This window comes from Sorghum bicolor, chromosome 2, assembly GCF_000003195.3.
Source record: "Sorghum bicolor cultivar BTx623 chromosome 2, Sorghum_bicolor_NCBIv3, whole genome shotgun sequence".
Classification (NCBI taxonomy): Eukaryota; Viridiplantae; Streptophyta; class Magnoliopsida; order Poales; family Poaceae; genus Sorghum; species Sorghum bicolor.
Genome location: NC_012871.2, coordinates 60097610 through 60123627, shown reverse-complemented (window position 1 = coordinate 60123627; position 26018 = coordinate 60097610). Strand labels below are relative to the sequence as shown.

General features: G+C 44.9%; 3 protein-coding genes across 4 annotated transcripts; 1 reads left to right on the top strand and 2 right to left on the bottom strand.

The window, feature by feature from the left end:
• Positions 4489 to 6717, top strand: LOC8056007 (transcription factor MYB36). Its single transcript, XM_002462376.2, has 3 exons — positions 4489 to 5020; positions 5158 to 5287; positions 5474 to 6717. Exons 1-3 carry the CDS (start codon positions 4885 to 4887, stop codon positions 6315 to 6317), a joined length of 1110 nt encoding a protein of 369 aa, XP_002462421.1. The 5' UTR covers positions 4489 to 4884; the 3' UTR covers positions 6318 to 6717.
• LOC8056006 (glutamate receptor 2.9) lies at positions 6864 to 13661 on the bottom strand. The gene is made up of 4 exons (XM_002460202.2): positions 12861 to 13661; positions 9439 to 10703; positions 8247 to 8954; positions 6864 to 7611 (listed from the first exon to the last, which is right to left on the bottom strand). The coding sequence occupies exons 1-4, from the start codon at positions 13243 to 13245 to the stop codon at positions 7057 to 7059; spliced, it is 2913 nt and encodes a 970-aa protein (XP_002460247.2). The 5' UTR covers positions 13246 to 13661; the 3' UTR covers positions 6864 to 7056.
• LOC8060289 (glutamate receptor 2.8) lies at positions 16805 to 25133 on the bottom strand. Of its 2 annotated transcripts, XM_021452433.1 has the most exons (5): positions 24751 to 25133; positions 23318 to 24645; positions 18305 to 18620; positions 17802 to 18196; positions 16805 to 17693 (listed from the first exon to the last, which is right to left on the bottom strand). In XM_021452433.1, exons 1-5 carry the CDS (start codon positions 25022 to 25024, stop codon positions 17064 to 17066), a joined length of 2943 nt encoding a protein of 980 aa, XP_021308108.1. In that variant the 5' UTR covers positions 25025 to 25133; the 3' UTR covers positions 16805 to 17063. The 2 variants fall into 2 exon arrangements, with proteins under 2 accessions (XP_021308108.1, XP_021308107.1); XM_021452432.1 differs by having other exon boundaries at positions 23318 to 25133.

Here is a 26018-nt window from a genome sequence, read left to right as displayed (position 1 = left end):
TGGTCGGGTCAAGTGCTAGAGCTTGTGGTAAGCACTTCACGTGGGAGAGTATGACTTGCGAGTCACCACTAGCAAGAGGACCGGTGGCAACCTTGGAGCTTGTCTCAACGGGGACGTAGCTTGGTGGCAACCAAGTGAACCTCGAGAGAAAATCATCGTGTCAACATTGTTCTTCCCGTTGGTTTGCAAGTCCCTAACACAAGCTTGTGCTTACATTCATATACTTGTGCTTGTGTAGTTGCTCTTGTAATTAGTTAGCTTGTGTAGCTTGCTAGTTACCTTCTTGCTTGTGTAGCTAGAAGTAGTTCCCTTGCGTGACTAATTTGGTTTGTGTAACCTTGTTAGTCACATTGCTTAGTTTGTGTAGCTAAGTATTTTTGCGCTCTCTAATTTGGCATTGGTTGCCTTGTTATTGAGCATTGCTAATGACCTTAGGAGCTTTGTGCTTTTGCTTACTAGTTGTGTAGGAGCTCCCCGGTTTGCAAAGTACTAGTGGCATAGGTTTGTGTGACCTTGCTCCTAGAATTGGTTAGGTGAGCTCTTGCTAAGGTAGCACCTTGCTTGCTTGTTTAAGGATCTTTTTAAGGTGCTAGAGAACTTAGATAGAGGGGTGTAGTCTTGGCTAGACCAATAGTTTTAATTCCACCATTGACGATAGTAGGAAGCCTCTTTCTATGGTGGTTCCTATAGTGCACCACTAGACAAATCTAGTGCATTGTCCAAGGCTCTTTTCATTGCTAGACTAGACAATTAATCATCGCTGCTTTCTCTAGTGCATCACTAGACCACTTTGATGCTCTCTACTTCTCCTCTGCACCTATAGCCTCACCGGATATCTCCAATGCTACTCTTTGAGCACTCTAGTGCTTTATTCGATGCTCCTCTAAGTCCACTTCTTAACGTTCTTTTCTCTAGGCTTTTCTTCCTTGACATCTTGAACTTCTTGCTTGTCTTCTAGGGTCTTCAATGCTTATATTTGATGTTTCTTTGATGTGTTGATTGCTCGATCTTCTCCAACCAAACTCAAGTCCAGCTTTGTGTCCTAAGAGCTAATGTACCTTGTATACAAGTAAAAGTTGTTAGTCCAAATGGTTATGCTTTCATTAAACCACTAAAATCAATGTTGATGGTCACTCAACATCATTGTTGATCATCAAATGTTTCGCCAACGTGAAGGGTAAATCAACATCATAAGTAGTAATAATGTTTTCAAATGGCCTAGTTCCACTTGTACATGGAAAATATTGGGATGCAGCAAAATTTGGTCAAATTCATCAAACTCAAGTTGGAGAAGCAAATAGACGTGATAGAGAGTCTAGGGGCCACTTGGTGGGGTCTCGACGGACCCCACCAAGGGGTCACCTAACACCACCTTTGCACCCTACCACATCACTCCACACTGAGAAAACACAATTTGGAGCAATCCTATATGTTGGATTAATGTCAGTTGCATCCAAGGGTTGGTAGAGAGCTTCATAAAGATTGGTTGGGCCACCATTGGTGTATGGACAACTTCCACAACCACCAATCAATATTTTGCAAGCGTCAACCGCCATGGAGGATGATCTAGCACCATAGGATGGTGAGACGATGGATCCTATAGGTCGGCCAACCCTTGGGGTGCCTGACCCCACCAGGAGGCTCCACCGATCTCCCTCCTTCTCCTACAAGTACCCCCTCCATGCTCCTACAAACTATAAATAGTGGTGTTTGCACCATGGGAAAGCATCACTCAAGATCAAGATGATCACTCTCTAAGGAAGCTCTAGGAGCTAGTGTAGTCCACTTTAGAAAAATTAACAACATGTGTTGGTGAACCATTGGGACCTAAGGATACTACTCAGTATAGAAGCACAGTAGGAGGTTTATAGTATTTGACCTTCCTAGGAGAGACATTTTCCACTCCAACATTGTTAATCCTATGTGCTCCTACTACTCAACATTGGATAGTGGTAAAAAGAATTTTGAGATATGTAAGTGTGGAAGTGCCACAACCATTGTTGGTACAAGGAATACAAAGTGTGCCTCCACACTTGTCTCAGCCTTCTTTGATGCAAATTGGGCGGATGCCCTAATGGTAAGCGATCTATTGGAGGATTTGTGGTTTTCCATAGTTCAAACCTTGTGTCATAGAGTACTAAAAAGCAACCCAATATGGCACTGTATCAAGATCTATTATTGAGGCTGAACACAAGTCTGTGGCCAACACAACAATAAAGATAATTTGGATACAATCCCTATTAGAGGAACTTGGTGTTCAAAGTCCTTAGACTGGTAGATCATGGTGTGACAATATTGGTGCTAACTATTTAATATTTATCATCTAACCCTATTTTCATATCAGGACTAAACACATTAAAATAGACTATCACTTTGACAGAAAAAGGGTGTCTCAACAATAATTGTTAGGTGTTTGATATGTTGCTATAGGGGATCAAGTAGCAAATGGATTCAACAAAGCGCTCGGGGTTCGGCAACAATTGGGAGAATTTCAACACAAGAGGAAGGATATTAGAATCATCTGTATTTTAATGACAAACTATAAACCTGTAATTGCTTGTCTAGCATAGGAAGTATCACACTGATTAGTTTGAGATTGTTTGCTTCCATGTAAATAGAATTGTGATCACCTTCCTAGATAAGCAATCACATCTGTAATTACCACATTGAGGGTTGTTCTCAGCACTATAAGCATGGAGCCTTAAGGGCAAGTACATTGCTACATGTCAATGATCTACTAGTCTCATACTCTATCTCATGCAATGCCACGTAGAATTTTTGTTCATGTGGAGGAAAGAGACAGGAGAGAGATAAATAGGCGAAACAACCACCACATATGTTAAGATTTAGGACTATGAGACAACTATTATACCATTATATGAGTTGTTGTCATGTAACTCACAACTTTAATTTTGTTCTAGAAATTAATTAAGGAATGAGTTATATGATACAACTTAAAATACAAACATTGTACAAATATAAAAAGAAAAAATACCACCTAGAATAGAAGAGAAGAGAAAATACCCATTACTGGCCGGTTATAATGTATAGAAATGTATTCTTTGTTAGTTAGGGCAGTTCTAGTGATAGAAACTAAGTAGTTTATATAGTATTGGACTTTGTGTCAAAGAAACTATCTATTTCAGTGCAAGATTTGTTTCTAGCGTGCTCACATAAATATTGGCCAATTGTTGCCATGTTGATCTCTCTCTCATCTCCGGATCGTATGTGCACATATCAAATAAAAACCGACAACTTGGTGTGGCACCGTCCTCGACTCCTTGCCAGAATGAACGAACTGCTGGTCTCTCCTCGCGTTGCTTCCCAAAAAATCATCTTTCTTCCTCTCCGGAATCCAACCTCCAAATTCAGAAACTAGGCAATGCATATCACACCACCCCGTCCTCCATCTTGAGAGCTTTCAATTCTGCTACAGAGCTCTCGCTGGTTTGGAGTATCAGAGGAGATCGAAGAAGCTCGCACTCCATGCCTGTCGCAGCTGTTTCCACGCCAGTGAGGTGCCAGCCCGGGCGGCCGCGGCGGTGTGAGCCACTCAGCCAAGCGTGCACTCACGGGAGGAGAGCGTAGAAGCAGTCAGCGGCGACGGCGCACTCGATCCGCATGAATGCTGATAGAAACTAGTCGTTTCTCCCCAATGGTGTTTTTGCTGTTTCTTTGTGCCTCGTTCCTAGTATCGACGTCGTTCCCTGAGGAAGAAGCGGTTTATTTATTTTGTACTCTATGGTAATTAATAGACATAGAAACTATCATCATTACATCATTGGAACTGTCCTAGGTCCTATAAGCCATAAGTCGTTGCTCGTCGCCATAATTGCCTTTGGCCTCGGCCAATAATTTAAATGTACACTTGAATTTGCAGTTTGCTTGCCTGAACAAAAATCATGCATTGAACCACACTGTGGCAGCGGTTGACTAGTACTGGACACATTGGCAGGATACAGCGCATAGCCTTACCTGCTTGATAAATGTTTTTCTTAGAGATATTTGTGTGCAACTTGAGAATACTTTAGAGAAGCACTATCAAATGCGTGTCAAGGCCAGAGGGTCGTTCAAGTTGCATGGACTAGCCGACCAGTCATATAGTAACACAGGCTAATTAATAGGGTGGCTTGTGGCTAGTACAAAAGGTTATTCTTTAAGAGGAAAATGTTCTTTAATTTTATGGTCTGTAGGAGATGTCGTAACTATACTGAGAATATTTGCATGAAAAACTATTTGTGCTAATTGATGCAAACAATAACTTCCAGTGGCGTGATATAATAATGGTTTTAACATTGCTAATTAGTCACAAGTTTAGAAGGCAAACATGGAACAACATGACAAAGGAATTGCGTTATAAATTAAACTGGCCCCAATCATTTGAAATTAAAATCTCCAAGATAGTACAGTAGGGGCGTAAGCCGAGTCAGATAGTAATGCAACTAATACAATCTTATGTAGGCGCATGTGGTCCATATAGTACTATACAAATATTGATCACGTCTTACAGTAGTATCATATTTCACAGTAAAAATTATAGCAACTATATATATATACACCCGACTCCTTTAATACGCTACTTGATACAAAAAATATAAGTAAAAGTAATATAGATGTCGTACTGATGGACTGTTTTGTACGTACTGTGAGGAAATAAAACTAATTAATGTTACACATCAAGGTCCCTTCCTATATAAATAAAACATCGAGCCATCCCTGGCCACAAGGCTCACTGGCTCAGCCTGTCAGCCAAGCCACGCCTCCTAGAGACCGTGCTGCGCCGCCGTAACGCCATTTCCAAGCCACTCTCTCTCTTTCTCGCGCGAGAGAGAGGAGCTCGATCGGTGGATCGACTTCACCGCCGCGAGGCACGAGCAGCTCGAGATGGGCAGGGCGCCGTGCTGCAACAAGGCGACGGTGAAGAAGGGGCCGTGGGCGCCGGAGGAGGACGCCGTGCTCAAGGCCTACATCGACGAGCATGGCGCCGGCGGCAACTGGATACAGCTCCCCCACAAGATCGGTAGGAGCACTAGTTAGTTGTATCATCTGCATATATATAGCATAGCTGCAGCCTGCAGCGAACTCGATCATCGGCTCATCGCTCGCTCCTGCACGAACGCTGAACGGGATCGTTCGCTGCGATTTGCTCATTTGTAGGGTTGAACAGGTGCGGCAAGAGCTGCCGGCTGCGGTGGCTCAACTACCTCCGGCCCAACATCAGGCACGGCGGCTTCACGGAGGAGGAGGACAGGCTCATCTGCAGCCTCTACATCAGCATCGGGAGCAGGTGAGCATACGCGTCGTACAGTTCATCAGTAGCTAATATTCAGCGCGTCCAATTCAAGATTTCAAGCACCTTTTCAACCACTGCAACTCAAAGAGTTAGTAGTAGATCAATAATCAGCAGCCCAGCTAGCTTGCCGAGGGATTTTACTGATGACCATTCATCATATGTGATATGTCTCGGCATCAGGTGGGCAACGATCGCGGCGCAGCTGCCGGGGAGGACGGACAACGACGTCAAGAACCACTGGAACACCAAGCTCAAGCGCCGCCTGCTCGGTGGGGGCCGGCGGCCGAGGGCAGAGGCGCGCCTCCAGCTCCTCACGAACCCAACAACCTGGCAGCACCACAACTCCTTCGCCTCGTCGGCGCTCGAGAGGATGAAGGTGAGCATGCGCCTGCACAGGCGCCACCAGGACCAGGCTCGCCTCGACAACCCGGCGGCGGCGGCGGCGGCCTTCACCTTGTACAACTACGGCAGCAGCCTCGGTGCGCCGCTGTGGCCGAGCCTGTCTTCCTCGTCTTCTCCTTCGCCAGCGGCGAGTGAGAGCTCAGAGATGCTGCCGCGGCAGCCACCCGGTGCAGGTGCTACTTCCACTGGTTACTCCGGCGGGCTCTGGACTCACATGCCAGGCAGTTTCGGCTACACAGGCGCTGGAGTGCAAGAGAACATCGACGGCACCTGCACTCCGCCGCTTTCGACTAGCACCGGAGAGACCATGACGGCAGTAGGCGTGGAGAGCTCCAGCTCGACGCCGACAGCAAGCTCTGCCTCCGCGACGTTTGGGAGTAGCATGGACGACGAGATCGACATGTTGCTCCGGCAGATTCAGTGCTTCGGGGAGAACAACGGCCACCACATCGGCGACGAGGTGGTGACGGTAGACGGCATAGACCACTGCTTCCGAGCAATAATGGATCATCATGAGATGGCGAACGGCAACGGCAGCGTTGGCTCTTGGAGCTCCTGCTGCTCCACTCCTGGAGTGGATTCAGTGTTCGATGATTACGTGCAAGGGTACAACCAGTGCTAGAAGCTTTGCAGACATGCACTACTAGCTAGCACGTGTAAGATATATATATATATATAGATTGATGAAGTTTGTTTTAGTTGTGGACGTGTGATATCATACTGAGTCGTAGATAGTTTCAGCCTCAACTCTGAACATAGGTGTGTTTTCTTTTCTGAAGATTTGAATCATGATATGTGTTGTCAATGCTGGAGCGGTAGCTTGACTAGCGACATGCACTAATCTCCTCCAGAAATTCAGGATTGGAACATCAACTTAGTATTGTGAAGTTCTGCACTGAGTAAAAGCCTGGTGAAACTGCTTGTTTATGAAATGCTATCTCTTCTTTGGTTAGGCTTAGGCGTTTGTATATCGGATGCCTCTTAATAACCATCAACAAAGCTTTGACTCAGTGACAGTATTTGATCAATTGCTCAAGAGTGACTAAAAACCTGGACAGTCTACGGGTAATGAATTTTATGTTCAGATAATGTTCACTTGGAAACCGCAACAGTACATGTGGTACTTAGCAATTGCTGGTGAGTATCAGGAGATATATATCGGCACCTCTGTCAACAAAGATTTTACTATGTTAAATTTTCTAGTTAAACTAGCCATGACAACAACCAGCAGTACATGTTAACACACTTGTATTCAAGATGAAACTAGAGGCAGGCGATACATCTAAATCAATCTCACGGAACTGTATGCGATATGACCATAGAGTTCTTGGTGCTAGCGGTGCAAGATAAAAGAATGCTAGTTACTCCATTGCCCCCTCAGAATGCATGTATGCAAATGATGGTGGACCAAGATCCTGATTCGAAACTTCCCTGCCCGGAGTTCCTTCTCCATCTGGTGTGCTTCCTGTATCAGTGTCTGAATCAACATTCTCGATGATGTGATTAGACATGCTCCATGGACTCTCAGCTGTTGGAGGATCTATATCTTCCATTTCAGGCTCCTCATTATCCGGAGTATTAGAGCTATTATCACGCTCATGAAAAATCTTGAAGAGAACAGCAAGCAATTCATGCCATGATATCTGACCGCTGCCATTGATCCAATGACTCCGATGATCATAAAGGGAAATAATTACATGCAAAATCAGTGCCAGTAATGAAGTTGTCCCAGTGATTATGAACAGCCCAAGAAAGCTATGCAACGTAAGACTGCTTGAAGTTTGGGAGTCATCTTTGTCTGGGCACGACGTATCACCATACAACTGTTTCTCCAGTTCATCCATTCTGCCATTTGATGCTAGTTCCAGTATTCCCCTTGAAATTTCAGGTGTAAGTGGAGAACCTCGAGGAAACGCCTGCAGGAATAGAGAGATGAGAGTCATAAAACATGCCAATAATTAATATATAAATGCTTTAAAATGCCATGTAAGTTATTAATCATTTATAAAGGCATGTAACAGTGGGCCAGTTATATCAACCACTTGCACAAACCCTGTATAATGATGAGGACAATTAAATTGATCATAATTTTCACCTAGTTGAAAACATACTGAACTAGCACCACACAATAAAGAGAAAATTGCATGAGAATCTGGTAAAGTAAATTTGTTTGTGCTATTTATACTTCTAGAAAGTAGAAACATGTAATGTAAGCCTTTTATGCCCCCCCCCCACCACCACCACCAGCACCACCCCCAACTGGAAGCCAATAACATGGCACCACATTTCCATAAAGTATATGCTTGTTGAGTTTCATTTCCACAAGAAGACAAATCTGATCATTCATCTCATCCTTTGCCATTTTTATATCTGGAAGATTTAGGAATCCCAGCTCGAATATCAAAAGTTTCTCTCATGGCATCAGATTTTTAGAAAACTATGATCTAGTACAATAGCAGAGTTCTGCAACAAAGTAGATGCAATTTGATCGCTAAGCTGTACTGATTACTGAAAACAGACAACTGCAGAGAAGTAAAGAAGAGTCACTTACATAACCAAATCCATCAAATTTGTAAGTTGGCCCAACCATAGTGTACTTGTGGCAATACTTTGAGAGAAACACTTTGAGGTATGGTATTTCATCAACAATGACGGCAACTTTTCTAGTTGATAGGGCGTCATTGTACTCCTCAGGAGAGCTGAAGGCCTTCATTTTTGTTTCATTAATTTTCAACCTTTTCAAAAGCTCAGGCATGAAAGAATCATTGAGGTAGCCAACATAATCCCCTCGTCTGATAACTTCATCTATATTGGTGACTGTTGGTTGAAGCTGTTCTACCGTGAGAATTGAGCTTAAGCTTGCAGTATAACTCTGCTGCAATATTAGCACCACAAAAAGCCAAAGAACTACTGCAATTCTTGATAAATTGTTCACAATCCTCTCCCTATGAGCAAATACAAGTGTTGAGAAGGAGAAGTAGAAGACTGATCCAATCTGACTGGCTGGCGGTCCTCTGAATTCCTGATTCGTTCTGTGCTCGATAAACCAAACTATAAAACCTGTGAAGACAATAAAGGCTCCAGTTCCTAACCATAGATCAGCTGTTAATGGTTCTAGGAATGTCCATGCAGTCTTCTGTCTCTGGTCCCGAACTGGAACCAGCATGCGTACCCCTGACTCAGTATAAGGAAGAGTGTAGTCCACATATAGAGAACGGTTGGCCAAAATTGTTATGTCACCTACTACCGCATCGAATTCCTGCCAGGAATTAACATAAAACTGGTTGATCTACTTTGGAAAAACATAAACCATTTTGCACAGAATAAACTGCAAATCATTTGGGGACAATAAAATGTTGCTACTGATGCCACTTCTATTAAACAGGAAAGCCAACAACATATTACAAGTGCTACTTGCTATCTAAATTAAAAGCTTAATAGTGTTAGCGACGGTTCATTGATGTCATTCGACACCAATGGTTACATGCTGGATCCACCCCTTTGCAATGGTTTCCATCCGTAAGCTACCTTAGACATTAACATGGTGGACAATCTGTAGACAAATCACATGCTTCCAATTCTGTGCACTCACGAAGAGCAACAAGGACAACAAATTGCCAAGTTCAGATCACTTTTGATCATGTAATAAATGCACATACCTGGCCAGTTTTTAACTACAAGTTCAACACCTCCAGTTTGACTGTAACAAGGAATAAAATGCAAGAAAATAGGTCCATACATACCTTAAGATAAACTTTGTAGACGAGTTCATCATAAGTTCCATTACTTTCTCCTTTTCCATTTCCAAATTCCACATAATGCTTGGGAACTTTGTAGGGAAGTTTACCAATGACTTCCTCAAATACATCAATGCAGAACCCCTTGGGGGTACCATCTTCAGATCTTATAAAACTGCTAAACCCAGGTTTCACAGGTACTCCTATTTTGAGTTTTTTATTCACTGGCAAAAGCCATCCTCTAGGTGTCGTCTCACTGCCTCCTGGCCATACGATAGAAATTCTGGATATGTTCAATCCTGGAGTCCAAAAACCAACTGCTCTCCTCTCCCGACCAGCTATATTGATAATTTTGTAAGTTGTTGATACTAACTGCATATCCTGAATGACAAATTGCCCACTAATGCCTGTGAAATTAACCTTCAAGAATGCATCACGAAATTTTTCAGCAGCCCTAGAAGTACTTATTTTGTCGAAATCAGTGGACCCATTGTTTGTTTCAGACGGCACAAAGTCTGAATTAACATATCCGCCCTTCTCTGCTGCTAATGCTATTGCCCATACTGTATCATATGCATATAGACCAGACGTTATGGGCTCATTAATTGATGTACCAGGATTTTCCAACCTATATTTCTCATGCCATCTTTGTCTGAATTTGTTCAGTCTCACAGTTTCTTCAACATAAGGCTCAATCCCAACAACACCTTGCATCACATCAAGTGCAGGATAACCAACTACATTGAAGATATCTGTCAAACCATATGCTGTAATCCAGACATAGCCCTGGCCCATCATTCCCTCATCCTTTGCAAGCTGGAAAAACTTAAGGGCTAACTGATATGACATGCGCACAACAAAGACGCTTGTCCAATTTACTTTTAAGCTTGATATAGCATGCTTTATCTCAGCTTCTCCAGCAGAAGGATGGATCTTGCACCTGTACTGCACACGAGTATCGACATGTCCCAGGGCATCAATGAGATCAGGGATGAATCTAGTGTTGGAATCATTGTCCTCGATGATAGGGATGACTTCCCTCCAATTGTATTTATGGACAAGTGAGGCAATAGCTTCAGCTTGGCAGGAGTCGTTCCATGCCGTCCTGATAAAGTATGGGGTCTGGCTGGATGACCGGGACGGGCTATTTGCAGAAAAGGAAATGATTGGAACTGATGCCTTGTTCCCAAGCTCTGCAAGAAATTTAGCTTGGCTAGATGTCTGTGGCCCGACGATTGCTTGCACACGGACATTTTTTAGTAGATCAACACCTGCAGTATTTCCCAAAGACCCAAACACATGTCAGCGAATAACGATTCCTGAAAGCGAAAAGTTTGGTGCCATTCATTCATCCTACCTGAACATGCAAAATTAGTTTGAAACCTGCAGCAGATCCAGGGATTCTGAGACTAGGATGCGAAAGGGAAACTTCAGGGGGGAAAAACAAGGTTTAAAGTACGCATCTATGGGCTTATCCTAACTGAAAGCAAGGATGAGCGACGTTATGGAATGTATGTATTGGGCATTGTAACTCTCAGGCGTCCATAGAACCATGGGAAACCCCCAATTTATACGTATACTACTACAAACACCAAATGCGGTCGTGGGGTAGCGGGGTACCTCCTCCTTATGCCGGGAGAAAGGAAACGGCGAGCGCGGCAGGAGCGGATCGGTAGGGGCAGGGCACCGGCGGCGTGGGGGACAGCGAATCCTCTGCCGCCGGAAGTGTCGCCGGCCGCCGGCCGAAAAGTGAAAACTGAGAAGCGGGATGTTGGCAGGTTGTTGATATGGGCTCGAATTCCCTGGGCTGGGCAGTCGCGTTGGGCTGAGCTGGTGTCCCGGTCCTCGCTTGACACGCCACATAGGCCATTGGGCCTTCCTGGCTTGGGTCGAACCGATAACTACACCAGCTACTTAGGCCTTGTTTAGTTCGCAAAATTTTTGTAGCATTTCGTTTTTATTTGACAAACAGTGTCCAATCACGGAGTAACTAGGCTCAAAAGATTTATCTCACAAATTACAGGTAAACTGTACAATTAGTTTTTATTTTTGTCTATATTTAATACTTCATGCATGCCACCAAAGATTCGATGTGACGGGGAATCTTGAAATCTTTTGCGAACTGAGGCCTTGTTTAGTTCACCCTGAAAACCAAAAAGTTTTCAAGATTCCCCGTCACATCGAATCTTGTGCCATATGCATAAACCTTAAATATAGACGAAAACAAAAACTAATTACACAGTTTAGCTGTAAATCACGATACGAATCTTTTGATCCTAGTTACTCCATAATTGGATAATATTTGTCACAAACAAACGAAAGTGCTACAGTACCGAAAACTTTTCACTTTTCGGAACTAAACAAGGCCTAAACAAGGCCTTAGGTTCCGCTCAAAAAATCGCAAAAAAAAAGGTTCTGCCAAAAAAAAACTACTACTTAGGCCTTGTTTAAAAAAACAAAAACTTTTGAAGATTCTCCGTCACATCGAATCTTACAGCATATGCATGAAGCATTAAATATAGTCGAAAACAAAAACTGATTACACAGTTTGCTGGTAAATCACGTGATGTATCTTTTGAGCCTAATTATTTGATAATAATTATCAAATAAAAACGAAACTGCTACGGTACCTAAAACCAAAAAACTTTGAAAACTAAACAAGGCCTTAACACCGTACTTGCCTGATGATGGCTTGCTACTTGCTAGCTATCTGAGTTCCAAATAACATCTCCAAAAGTTCCCAAAACCCACTCTCAATCTAGATTTATTTTAGCAAGACTAAAAAAATACACTACTAGCAAACAATTCCCTATCTCAACTCCCATTCTTTTCTGCACTTGTGTTCTGTGGATATTTATAGCTAGGTGCGCATAGCCAACCATTTTTTTTTTCTTTTTGAACTATTGGATATTGGAGATGCTCTACGCACTGCCCTCGCACCCTGCCTCGCGCGCGGCCTAAGCCTAACCACCAACCGGCAATTTACACTGTACACAGCCACAAATGGGGTGCGGTGCGCCGGTGCCAAACTGCCAAGCTTGGGGTTGGGGAGTGGTGTCTCCGGTCTCCCACGACAGCTCTGTCAAAGACGCTTGCAACAACCATACATCCATGATCCATACAGCTAGCTGATAATGTGAGCTCTTTCCAACAAGCTTCGGCGCAAGATCAAGCAGCTCGACAATTAGGTAGGGATATATATATATATATAAAGGAGAAAATGTCTATTATAGGAGCAAGCAGAGTACTCCGATCCGGGGATTCGCTCGCATTGTGATTTATTTTGCGAACGAACATATGCAAGTCTTGTTGCAGATGCTGAAATTAGTCATAAGCGCACAGCAGGTGGTAGGCTCGAGCTCGACGAACGCACGAATGAATGAAATGAAGAGCAGTAGTATAGGCGGACCGCGCGGGACGTATCGTACCTGCGGACGCGGCGTCGACGGCGCTCGGCCCGGCCGGGGTGTCCCGGAGGTGCAGCGTGACCCTGGTGCTGTAGTTGGCGTGGCTCGCGTCGGCGTAGAAGTCCTCGAGTGCCAGCTCCATGCACGCCCAGCTGATGTTCCCCAGCCATGTCGTCCGGTCCAGGATCACCCCCACGTCCACCCGCCGCCTCGCTCCGGCGGCACCGGCAGCTGGGCCCGCCGCCTGCCCCTCGCCTTGCTGCGCACCGACGACGAGGCAGAGGAGGAGGACGGCGAGAAGACGACGACGAAACGAGAGTGCCGATACGGAACCGCTTTCATGGGGACACCTAAAGGAGGAATAAACCGATTCTTTTGCTCGGTTGGGTAACGGTCGTCGCTGCATCTAGCACCAATGGTGACTAGTAGTTGCCCTCGGTTGCACGGCCTTTCTACATGCAGTGATCGATGCAGCAACACGCCACGCCACACGGCTTTGCCGATATCAGTTTCCGTTTCTCCCAAGTACTACACGCGCTTACATACGGCCGCCCCGCCGCCGGTGCGCATCGCGCCAGCCAACAAAGGTCGCGGTCACCGCGCGGCGGGGGCGTCCTGGCACATTTGCCGCGAAACTCTACACAGCCATACACAGCGCTGATGAGTGCGCGCCCCCGTGCCGTGGGAGCCGAGGCTAGCTACGGGATCTCGTCTGCACATGTCGACTAGTCCTTCGATCGGCGACGCAATGCGAGCCCCCCGGGTAGTTTCGTATGGCGTCGGCACGGCGTGAGAGGGGCGCGCCGCGCGCGGCCGTGGCGAGAGAACTACTTGAAGCCGGCCGTGGCTGTGGTGCCGTGGGAGCCGCGTCCGCGTGTGGTGTAGCTCGAGCGCCGAGAGGAGGCGTCGAATCAGACGGTGTCGTGCGGTCAAAGTCTTCGAGACAGCAGTGTTCTGGCAGCTGGAATTGAAAACCCCGGTGGTCCTTGTTGCCATGTCCAGTAGGAGTATGGAACGCCGGGAAATGAGATCGCCGCCCGCCCGGCGTTGCTTCACGTCCCGGCCACTGAAACGGTCCAAGCTGGAATTTTCTGCGGCGGCTGTTGACAACGATCTCGCGCGAATTTTTAAATGTCAAAGATAGGTGGAGGTAATAAGAACTCGATAGCGACGTCGATCGATTATTTATTATATATCCAGGGATTAAACAGGATGGAATCTTTTCTACTATCTGCTGGATATTAGTTCTCTCGTGGAAGGGCCCAACGCGGCAACGACCTCCGCCATTGGAGTCGTCGGAGGTGGCAGCGACTTTACCATTGACTTGTATTCGCTATGCAGGGCGTGGACGACGACGATCTTTTCAGTGTGGGGACCTTTCGGGCGGATTTTGTTCCATCTTTGAAAAAAAAAATCTCGCCTGACCTCAAGCTACAAACCGAAGCAAAACGTCCTATTTGGGCCTTGTTCAGTTGTAAATAGTTTTTGGATTTTGACATTGTAGCACTTTCATTTGTTTGTGTCAAATATTGTTCAATTCTGGTCTAATTAGGATCAAAAGATTCGTCTCGCGATTTACAGGCAAACTGTTTAATTAGTTTTTGTTTTCGTCTATATTTAGTGCTTCATGCATATGCCGTAAAATTTGATGTGACGGAGAATCTTGAAAACTTTTTGGTTTTTGGGTGAACTAAACATAGCCTTGGTTCCCTTGTTGATGATGTATCGCCGTGAGGCTCGTGATTTCTATATTTTACTCGCTGAGACGAACAAGTGAGGCTTTTGCGATTTTTTTTATTTGCCTATTGTAGCACTTTTATTTGTATTTGACAATTATTGTTCAATAATAGACTAACTGGCTCAAAAGATTCATCTCGCGAATTATAGACAAATTGTGTAATTAGTTATTTTTAATCTATATTTAATACTTTATGCATGTATCGTAAGATTTGATGTGACGGGAAATCTTAAAAAAAATTGGGAACTAAACAAGGCCTGAGACAAAGGATTATAGCTAAAGAAAAAAGTATAACAAAAAATTTGAAAGGAGGAAGAACTCATAGTCAAGGTCATTATAAAATTTCTTCGTAAACGCAATTTAGCTTTAGAGAATCCAGTGAGCAAGACCTCAATGACAATTTCTTATGTTGTGAACGCAATTTGGCTTTAGAGGATCCAACAATGAGCAAGACCTTTAGTAACAATTTTCTTATGTTATGCTGAGATGATTGAAGAATTTGATTTGATAATGCGACATCATCTTAGGCACATTCAAAACAAAGAGATTCATTATAGTTATCTTATCCATAAAATTCAGAATGATGAGTTGATTTCTCTTATGGCCTCTGACATTGTCTTCGAATGTTAGTCACCAAGAACAAATTAGTCTGCTGGTATGATGTGTAACATTTATATATACTGTTAAAATTAAAGTTGAGAGTACTTTCTTGGTTTCTTAAGGTAGATGACACATCTAGTGTAAAATTAAAGAAGAAGGAAAGGAAGAGTGACAACCCTTAACACTCAAGCCATACCAATTGAGCGGCCTGCAAGAAAAGGATACAACAATGCAATGGTTGACTGCAAAGACGGGGGTAATCTCAGCAGTAGGGTTCCACCGACGGCCTAAGTATCTGTCTAGGATAAGCACATTTACTAAATAATCAATATCGTCTTGAAGTAACTTTGGATACAAATCTATTTCATTGAAGGCACAAGGACATTGCCACCATCGCCTCCTAAACCACCAAGAGATGGAAGGAAATCATTGGACGGGCCGGAATAAACATGGCACTACCATTATTCCTATGCTCACATGGACTCCTCTCGATACACTCTAGCAACGATGAGGTTGGGATGCTACATATGTGAGAACTGGCGCGCTTGGTGGGAGGATGCTCGATGGTCATGCCTATGCGCCTAGAATTCAATTAGCACTGCTACAAAAATCATATTTAAGACAACTCATTTTACTACATAGATCGATCATAACTATTGTGGCCCCTGCGTATGTAGTTGGCTTGGACCCCACGACTATGGACCACCCCTAGAAAAAGGGTATTTTCTAGAGGTTGTCTCTTAAGTTAATGGTCTCTAGAAATACTGCTGTTTTTAAAAGTGGTTCGTATAGCTAGGAAACCGTCTTCGAAAACCACTAAAAAATTTCTTCATTTTATTTGTTTTTAATTAAGTTGGTTTTGTAATAAAAATTTGTGGAGGAACAAATTAAAACATACAAGGTATTACAAAAAAATAAGGTTTCATGTATACCGATATATTTTTACGATACCTCACTACATTTATAACATAATTGAAACCACTATAGAATTTCTTAGTTTTGTTTTAATTAAGTTGAGTTTTGCAATGAAAACTTTGTGGAGGAACAAATTAAAGCATATGAGTTATTATGAGAAAATAAAGTTTCACCCTCTATACCCAATATATTTTAGCAATATTTTGATAAGTTGACAACAAGTGCTGCCAACTCAGTTGTGTTACTTATAGTAGAACTTGTCCACCTGAATTTAAGTCCTTGATTTGATGAGGGTGTTTGTAATTTTTTTAAAAAATTATTTCAATATTTAACAATTTGTTCTTCTATTTAGTGGTAAGTGACATGTCTATCGATCTCGAGATCTTTCGGTGTTCATAGGAGCAAGGAAGAAAACTAACTTCACTACTGAACCTTTTGCGAATTTAGCTATTGGACTTCCTGCAATTTACAATGTTTAGTTTTCTTAGGCCTTGTTTAGTTTCGAAAATATTTTGGTTTTCGGAACTGTAACACTTTCGTTTTTATTTGACAAACATTGTCCAATCATAGAGTAACTAAACTTAAAAGATTCATCTCGTAATTTACAGGTAAACTGCAACATTAGTTTTTATTTTCATCTATATTTAGTGCTTAATGCATGTGCCACAAAATTCGATGTCACGAAGAATCTTGAATTTTTTTTTTGATTTTTGGGTGAACTAAACAAGACCTTAGACGAGAAGTTTATATACAATATTATTTACAATTACTTAATCTTAAAACACCCTATCTTAACACGTTACACGTAAGAAGGATGAGCTCCAGCTAACCTGCATATAAACAGCGCCATGCCATTATCCTTGAGCTCTTACAATGAAATGAATTAATCTGCACGTATCATCATCGATCAGCAGTTGCCCATTTCCTGCATCCTGCCAGAGAAGTCAGAGAAGTCGGGAAATAGCAGTTGATCAGTTGTGGGCTGTGCCACTTTGATCACCGGAGCCGTCAGGGTTGGGAGCTGCGGCCACCTCCTCTGCCTCGCCGGCGCCAGCCAGCTCGACGATCTCATTCTCACCTGCAGCTGCAGCAGGTGCCGGGCTCGGCGCACCAAACGACCAGTCGCTCATGTCGTACGTGTGGTTGGACACGCTGAGCGGGCTGCCGGCTTCCATGCGCACGACGGCCGGGGACGGGGAGGCGCCCGCGTCGTTAGCGCTCCGATCAGCCACCGACCCGCCGCCATCCTTGTTGGTCCTGAACGTGTGCGACGAGAGGTCCCTGTCGTCGAGGAGCTTGAGGAAGATCCGGAGCCTGTTCCTCCATGGCACGCGCGACGCCCAGATCCGCCGGCGGTTGGCCACGACGAAGATGAGCAGGTGCAGCGCGCAGCAGAGGAGGGAGGTGGCGCCGGTGATGAGGAACAGGCCCCAGAAGCTGTCGAAGCTGAGCCTCTCCGACGTGAACTGGCTGCCCTGCGCCGCGCAGCCGTCCGCGTCGCCGAACCACTTGCGCTCGATCAAGCTCATCTCGTCGCTCTCCGTGAGGTTCAGGATCGCCCGCGACAGGTCCGCCACGTACGGCGACCCCTTGGGGAACGCCTGCGCTCGATCGATCGTCCATGCACGAGCACGACACAAGTTACTTATTAGTAGCCGATCGAAATGCCATGTCTAGTGGCAGCTGCAGGCAGGTGAGGGGGCGCTTACGAAGCCGAAGCCGCCGGTCTTGTTGCTCTGGGCGATCTTGGTGAAGTTGTCGCAGTAGGACGTGAGGAAGAGCCTGAGGTAGGGCGTCTCGTCGACGATGGCGCCGATGGTGCCGTTGAGCAGCGCCTCGTGGAAGCTCTGCGTGGCCTGGTACGGCTCGAGCCTGGACTGAGGGAAGCCCGACTTGTCCATGGCCGCCCGCATGAAGGAGTTGTTCAAGATCCCGACCTTGTCCGTCCCCCGCCACAGGGAGGTGAAGTCCCCGATCGCCGGCTCAAGCTGCGGCACCGTCAGCATGGACGTCAGGCTCGCCGTGTAGCTGGACTGCAGGATGAGCACCACGAACACCCACACCACCACCACGATCCGCGACAGGTTGCTCTTCAGGTTCTCCCCTGCAGCATCCACCACCGATCCAAGCACGTCGTTACCAATGCGGCAATGGCGGATCACCGGCACCGCAAGCAGCCAATGCAAGCAACAGGGGAAGGGAGGAGCATTACTATGTGCAAAGACGAGGGTTGAAAAGCCGAAGTAGAGGAGGGTGCCGATCTGGTAGGACGGCGGGCCACGGAACTCCTCGTTGCTGCGGTGCTCCACGGCCCAGACGACGAAGCCGGTGAAGACCAAGAAGGCGAAGCTGACGAGCCAGAGGTCGTAGCTGAGCGGCTTGAGGAAGACCCAGGCGGCGCGCTTGCTGCGCTGGTCGCGCACCGGCACCACCATGGAGATCCCCGACGACATGTACGGCAGCGTGAAGTCCACGTGCTTCGACCGCTCCGCCGTGATGGTGATGTCCGCCACCGCCGTGTCGAACTCCTGTGTACACGATGCAGCTAACTTAAGCTCAAATTGTTTCAAATTCTTGGCTCGGATACTTTGGACCTACTCCCTCCATCCCAAATCATTCCAAGAATCTTAAAAAATCAAAGCATTTCAAGTTTGACTAAAATTATAGAAAAAATTACAAAATTTTGTGAATCAAATAGATATATTATGAAAATATAATTAATGGAGAACCTAATACTCATTCCGTTCACGAAAGAATCAATTTCTAGAGCTGTCCTAAGTTAAACTTTTTAAACTTTGATTAAATTTCTAGAAAAAATAGTATCAAATTGGTATCATTAGATTCATCATAGAATATATTTTCATATGATGCGCATTTTATGTCATAGATGTTGTTAATCTTTTCTATAAAGTTAGTCAAACTTAAAAAAGTTTGACTGACACGGATTCTAGGAATTGATTCTTTCATGGATGAAGGGGGTAATACTTAATTGATATTATAAATGTTATTATTCTACCATAAAATTTGGTCAAACTTGAAATGCTTTGACTCTCTAAGATTTTTAGAATAACTTACAATTTAGGATGGAGGGAGTACTATTTTGTAAGCCATGTGAAAATTTAGTCTGTTCTGAAACATAAGCAAATTCAAATTAGAAGAATCTAAATACTGCTAATGTTTGTTGGTATGTAACAACACAAATTTATGCCAGTCAGAGTCAGGTAAAGGTTTTTTTTCCAATTGCATTTTTCTCCGAAAATTTTGGTAAGTCACAATTTATTTGTGGCGTGACCACATGTTCGAGGTTGTCCAAGTGATATCCAAAGCATAGGTTGTTAGAGTTTTGGTTTACAAAATCTCCAACAGTCTCTCAATACCACCCATCATCCTCATAAAGATGTCATATTGGAGAGATGTGCTATTTTTTCTTCTCCAACAGTCCCACAATACCACTCCCATATTTTAGTGGCCACCAGTATTTTCTCTCGTCTCCCCTCAAAGAAAGAGGAGATACAACTCCCCAATATCATAGAGACCATCCCAACTATCACTTTTCAGTCATATTTTCTCCCACCTTTCATATGGTTATTGGGGGAGATATATTGACAATACTGCTGCAGCATCTCCCTCATAAATCTCGAAAGTAATATTGGGCTACCATAATACTACCTTATTGAGAGAGTTCTATTGGGGGACCGCTGGAGATGCTCACTTCTCTTACTTTGAGTCTTTGATCAAATTTATGTAAATTATATTAATATCTAATTGGATTCATGAAACTAATTTAATGTTATAGATATTTTTATTTTTCTATAAACATGATTAAAGTTAAATGATTTCAATATAGGACAAAAATGATTTTGGAACAAAGGGTATAAGTTGAGACTGAAGACCTACGAAAAAGTGTGCAACTCTACTTCCGTCCTTAATCAAACTGTCTAAGGTCCATTTGGATGCCTAGGTATTTTAAGAATTCGGATAAAAAATCTTATAATCCTAAGATCTCTTCCAAGCAATATCTCAGACACTGAATCAGAGATTATTTTTATCCAGAATCTAGATTTAGTATCCCATTCAACACATGCCCTAAAGTTTGACCAAGCTTATATAAAAATATCAATATTTATGACATCAATAAATATATAACGAAAACATATTTCATGATAAATCTAATAAATCTAGTGATACTTATTTATATCATAAATATCAAGATTTTTTAGAAACTTAGTCAAATTAAAATTGTTTAACTCGATATTATAATTGATTTTTTTAGACCGAGTGGGTAATTATCAAATTAACCATACGTCAGTTACCTAGCAAAGCAGTCCTAAACTCCTAATAAAATATTGTAAGGAAATCCTAAAATAATTGCTCTTGCGTGGTAATAGTATGCTCACTTAGGCTAGTCTCAATGCATATTTCATGAGAGTGTCATGCACATTAAATAGGGTGCCACATATGCAAAATTGCTGACTTGGCAGGGTCATTAAATGAAGGAGTTTCATCAGATGAGAGAGGAGTTTCATCCCCATAAAACTTATCTGGCTCGGTTACCTAGTTTAGAGTCTTGGTAACTGTGCCATGAAACTATGTATTGAGACTAACCTTATACATCAGTACTCGATCATATATAATCTGAAACAAGTAGAGTTACGACTTTCGAGACAGAAGTTGCTAACTGAACAATTATTATTAGGTGTCACTAAGCACTTAAGCAGTACAGTGCCTGCATCTCCTTGGTCACACTCACACACAGGACCGATAACGATTTGATTCCGACCAGCGTCTATTTTACCTCAAATTAGACAATTGCCATCTGGGCATGGGTTCACACTTCAAGCAACCGGCGTCACAGAAACTACATACACCGGTGCGTCATATAGTGTCTGGATTTGTATTTTTTATTATTTTTTTAAAGATTTAGTTGTGCTATTTTTTTAAAGAAAACGACGGTCAATATTCATGCACTTGTTATAACTTCGTCAATTTCAAGATCTCACAAAAGAATAAAGAAATGACTACACCAGTGCTGCTAAATATTTTATTACTAGCCTATATGCTGCTTAAGGGGGTGTTTGGTTGGGGTAGGTACTATGTAGCATTTTTCGTTTTATTTGATAATTAGTGTCCAATCATGGATTAACTAGGCTTAAAAGATTCGTATCGTAAATTACTCTCTAGCTATGTTTTTAGTTCATAAATACTCTATATTTAATACTTCATGCATGTGTCCAAACATTCTATGCAACATGAGTTAAAATTTATCGGAGGAAACAAAACAGGGCCTAAGTGAACTAAAGCCTTGTTTACTTCCAAAATTTTTGGCAAAATGAGCACTGTAGCAATTTCGTTTGTATTTGACAGATATTGTTCAATCATGGACTAACTAGGTTCAAAAGATTCGTCTCGGTTATTCCGACCAAACTGTGCAATTAATTTTTATTTTTATCTATATTTAATACTAAATGCATAAGTCTAAAGATTCGATGTGACGGGGAATCTGAAAAATTTTGTAAAATTTTTGGGAACTAAACAAGGCCTAAATGAGACTCAGTTGAATAGATTCCTTATGGAACGGGTAAAACTCAATTAGTTTCAAGTTCTCATGCATTTGACACTACTTGCATTTGAAGCTAATGATCCGTTTAGTGCTAGATGATGTGTTTGTATCTACAACGATATGACTTAATTAATTTATGCTTTCTTAAACAAACTTATAACGGAATCGGTCAACTCCTTATATATGCAACTCTTCGTTTGGTCCATGCATGGACCAAGGATCAGTCCTGGAGCCAATTTTGTGTGACAAGTATGTCTTGGAAACGGTCAACCGGTCAATGCATTCCGAGTCAAAAGATACGGTCAGCAACGATAGAGAAGTTCAGAAATATTCCGTCCCTTTTTAATTATCGCTTGTGCTTTCCGAAAAACAACTGACGACAATTATATATTAAAAAATATTAATATTTATAATACATAATTAGTATCATTAGAAAAATCTTTGAATCTAGTTTTTTAACAAATTTATTTGGAGATACAAATGTTGCACGTATTTTCTATAAATCGAGTCAAACTTGTGGTACGCACACCAACAGCGACAATTAAAAAAGACAGAGGGAGTACTCCTATGTGACAAGACTTGACTAGAAGACAAATGTCATGAACGCGTGCTTGGACAAAGTCTATGCTAAGGAATAATCTGAAGTCAACGAACCCACGTGCTCTTTTTATATTATAACTATGGCCTCGTTTAGTTCACCTGAAAACCAAAAAGTTTTCAAGATTCTCCGTCAAATCGAATTTTGTGGCACATGCATTAAACATTAAATATAGACGAAAATAAAAAATAGTTATACAGTTTAGCTGTAAATCACGAGACGAATCTTTTGATCCTACTTAGTCCATGATTGGATAATATTTGTCACAAACAAACGAAAGTGCTACATTATCGAAAAATTTTCACTTTTCGGAACTAAACAAGGCCTATATTATGAAAGACCCAAAAAATTAATTCGAGAATGTAACTAATAAATAGTGTCCTCACCGAAGAAAAAAAAGACAAGACAAGAAAAGCAAACTAATGCCTATGCAATTAGGCCTTGTTTAGTTTCCGAAGGGAAAAATTTCGCAACACTGAAGCACTTTCGTTTGTTTGTGGTAATTATTGTCCAACCATGGATTAACTAGACTCAAAAGATTCGTCTCGTCAATTTCGACCAAATTGTGCAATTAGTTTTTATTTTTGTCTATATTTAATACTCTATGCATGCGTCTAAAGATTCGATGTGACGGAGAATCTTGAAAAATTTTAGGTGGAACTAAACAAGGCCTTAGGCAACAATTGGCTTGTGCAATACTAACTGACAATCAATAGCTGCTAGAATATCCTATTTAGCTACAAAACTTTGTTTTGTTTACAATCCCTCACGGCTTGGCTCGGAGTGAGGTGGTGGTGATTTGTAGGAGGCCATTTCTCTCTCTCTTAATACAATCACTGCATATCCGAGAAAAAAAATAGCTACTAGATCTGATATCTATAATCAAATCTAAAACCTTTGTTGTGAAGGAAATGCACTCCTATGTCATTTAATGTAGATTTCAACACGAATGTTTCGTTGGCATTGTTATAGAGACCATAAAATGTCAATCTTGCAATGTAAAACATGTAGTAACAGAATGAGAGTATGTAGAAATTAACAACTTGAAAATTTGATATTGCACTTACCCCTTTGCCGACCCTCTCGATTAGAGCATCGTAGCGCATGGAGCCCACTAGCACGTACTCGAACGGCAGCGCGTAGGGCAGCAGACGCACCGCCGCCTCGAACACCTCGATCACGAACCCGCCGGCTACCGTCCGGTTCGTTGCTGGGTCGACGTCGAGGTGCATGATCGACCGGTACCCAGGGTCGACGCGCCCCGCCGGCATCGCCACCTGCAGCTTCCGGCCGCTCGTCGGCTGGACCCAGCCAATGGGCACGACGGTCGAGTCCGCCGGCCAGATCACCGGCGCGAGCCCGCTGTTCGACGCGATCCCGCCGCGGCCGCGCCCCAGCTGCCTATGCAGTCCGGCCTTGTGCGTCCAGAATCCGATGCCCCGCTCCTTGGCGTTGTCCATGATGTTGACGATCCGGAAGGCCGGCACTGGCAGCTCGCCGTTGAGGAGCTCGAACCTGCCGCCGAGGCCCTCGAATGTAGTGCTGGTTATTGCCTCGAGGAACTTCTCACCGGACATTGACTTCCCGAGCCCGGAGAAGTCGGTGGGGCCGCTCCTGCCGCCGACGAGCCCCGGTAGCGACGACGACAGGTCGTCGCCGGTGCTAAGTCGCTCGGCCGCGGACGCGACGGCCCACGCGGCGTCGTACGCCCACAGCGCGTAGCATCCCATCTCGGCGTGAGCCGGATCGGCGTCCTGGTGCTGGCGCATGAACCTGTGCGCCCACCGCTTCCGGACGCCGCGCAGGCGTGCGGTGGGCGGCACGTGGGGCGCGAGCCCGATGACGCCCTGCGGCGGGTGGAAGGAGCCGAGGAGGCCCGTGAGCCCGTCGGTGATGACCCACGCGTACCCCTCCGCCATCATCCCGGCCTCCACGGCGGCGGCGAAGACGAGCTCCGCGAGCTCCGTGCGCGCGTGCACCACGAAGGCGCGCGTCTGCTCGGACTCGAGGCGGTACATCGCGGCGGCGACGGCGTCCCTGGACGCCCCAGCGGGCAGCGCGCAGCGGTAGGGCACCTCCGCGCGCGCCGCCGTGAGCGCGTCGACGAGGAACGGCACGAAGGCGGCGCCGTAGTCGTCGTCCTGGTAGATGGGCACGACGCGGCGCCAGCCGAAGTAGGTGGCGAGCGCGGCGATGGCCTCCGCCTGCGCGGCGTCGCTGAGCGCGGCGCGCGCGAAGAAGCGCGCCTCGGAGTGGGACACCGACGGGCTGGTCGCCGAGAAGGACACGACGGGGACCTCGGCGCGCGTGGCGAGGTCCGCGACGAAGGCGGACTCGACGGAGGACTGCGGGCCCAGGATGGCGCGCGCGCCCTGGGTCGTCATCAGCTGCAGCGCTACACGCACGCACGCACGCGCACGCGACGAGCGAGACGACGTCAGGCTCAGGCAACGGAGGCGACGGAGTGGCTGGGGGCGGATGGGGGGACACGTGTCCATACCGGCGGACGCGGCGGCGACGACGTCCCCGCCGGAGTCGTGCTGCAGAAGGCGGACCCGCGCGGAGGCGTTGGGGAAGGCGGCGTAGAAGTCGTCGAGCGCCATCGGGATGGTGGTGCTGGCGATCCTGCCGACGGGCGAGTCGGCGTCGATGATGAGCCCCACCGCGACCGTCTCCGGTGGCTGCGCCGGCGACGTGGCCGGGATGAGCGAGGCCAGCAGGCCGATGAGGTAGAACACACGGAGGAAGGGAGGGTGCCGGGCGAGGCCGGCCATGGGTGGGGACAACTCCCGGAAATGAGACGAGACAGGGGCTGAGGCCTGAGGGGCACAAGGCACACGAGTGGGGCAGCGAAGCAACAGTTTGGCGGGCCTTTGACGACGAGGCGAGAATTATCGCGCAGCCGCAGTCGTGGGCGACATGAAGGTATCTTGGTCTTGGTTTTTTTTTTTTTTTTGACAACAATCTTGGTCTTGGTTTTTTTTTTTTTTTTGGACAAGTATCTTGGTCTTGGTCTTGGTTGGTGGGTTCCATTCCGTACACGCGGCGATGAGGATATTGAGACTGAGATAGTGAGATGGGTGCTGAATGGGCCTGAGAAGGTATTGGGCCACAGCACGACGGACGTCAAACCAGGCCTTTACCCGCCAGTACTATGGGCCTACGGAAGAACAGAGGCTCTCCAGCCAGGATGACAACATGAATGTTTTATGGCCCAGATTGGCATTCTGGCAGGCCGCAGGCGACAGTCTCTTTCTCACTGCGCCAACAGTCATCAAACCACTAATGGACTGATACGGCGGATCGGGACAGGTGAAACATTCCTTAGAGTCAACGTCGGCTAGTTGGGATCTGGTGGAGCTAAGGGCAGTCTCAGTGGGGGTTTCACCAGGATGTCATGCATATTTATTAGAGCGACATGTCAGCAAAACTGCACTTTTTGCATGAAACGAAGAGGAGAGGGAAGGAAGTAGTTTCACCATGGTGAAACTCTGCTGGCGTTGTTTCCCACGCGGTGAAACATGATGAAATCCCCACTGAGGACTAAATCGTTTCACCATCTTGCATGTGATCCAATCATTTTACAGTAATTAAATGCTTTGCCCAGCCTAGGAAACATCAAGGTGAAACTCATGCATTGTGGAGATTGTTTCATTGTTCGTTTCATTGATGCTCTGTCAGCAGATTTGTTTTGGAAACAGTGCATTGAAATGGGCCATTGAGACTGGCCTAGAATATTTACTCCATCAGATGTGAATTTGGTATCGA

What these genes read in the sequence shown, in the direction of transcription:
- LOC8056007 (XM_002462376.2), top strand. Translation starts at nt 4,885, where the DNA reads ATGGGCAGGGCGCCGTGCTGCAACAAGGCGACGGTGAAGAAGGGGCCG. An exon ending in ACAGCTCCCCCACAAGATCG is followed by an intron (nt 5,021 to 5,157) that starts GTAGGAGCACTA and finishes GCTCATTTGTAG; the next exon opens with GGTTGAACAGGTGCGGCAAG. An exon ending in TACATCAGCATCGGGAGCAG is followed by an intron (nt 5,288 to 5,473) that starts GTGAGCATACGC and finishes TCTCGGCATCAG; the next exon opens with GTGGGCAACGATCGCGGCGC.
- LOC8056006 (XM_002460202.2), bottom strand. Translation starts at nt 13,245, where the DNA reads ATGCAGCGACGACCGTTACCCAACCGAGCAAAAGAATCGGTTTATTCC. An exon ending in CGTCGACGCCGCGTCCGCAG is followed by an intron (nt 10,704 to 12,860) that starts GTACGATACGTC and finishes GAAATACTGCAG; the next exon opens with GTGTTGATCTACTAAAAAAT. An exon ending in TCTACAAAGTTTATCTTAAG is followed by an intron (nt 8,955 to 9,438) that starts GTATGTATGGAC and finishes AATTCCTGGCAG; the next exon opens with GAATTCGATGCGGTAGTAGG.
- LOC8060289 (XM_021452432.1), bottom strand. Translation starts at nt 25,024, where the DNA reads ATGGCCGGCCTCGCCCGGCACCCTCCCTTCCTCCGTGTGTTCTACCTC. An exon ending in TCGAGAGGGTCGGCAAAGGG is followed by an intron (nt 18,621 to 23,317) that starts GTAAGTGCAATA and finishes TCGTGTACACAG; the next exon opens with GAGTTCGACACGGCGGTGGC. An exon ending in AACCCTCGTCTTTGCACATA is followed by an intron (nt 18,197 to 18,304) that starts GTAATGCTCCTC and finishes TGGATGCTGCAG; the next exon opens with GGGAGAACCTGAAGAGCAAC.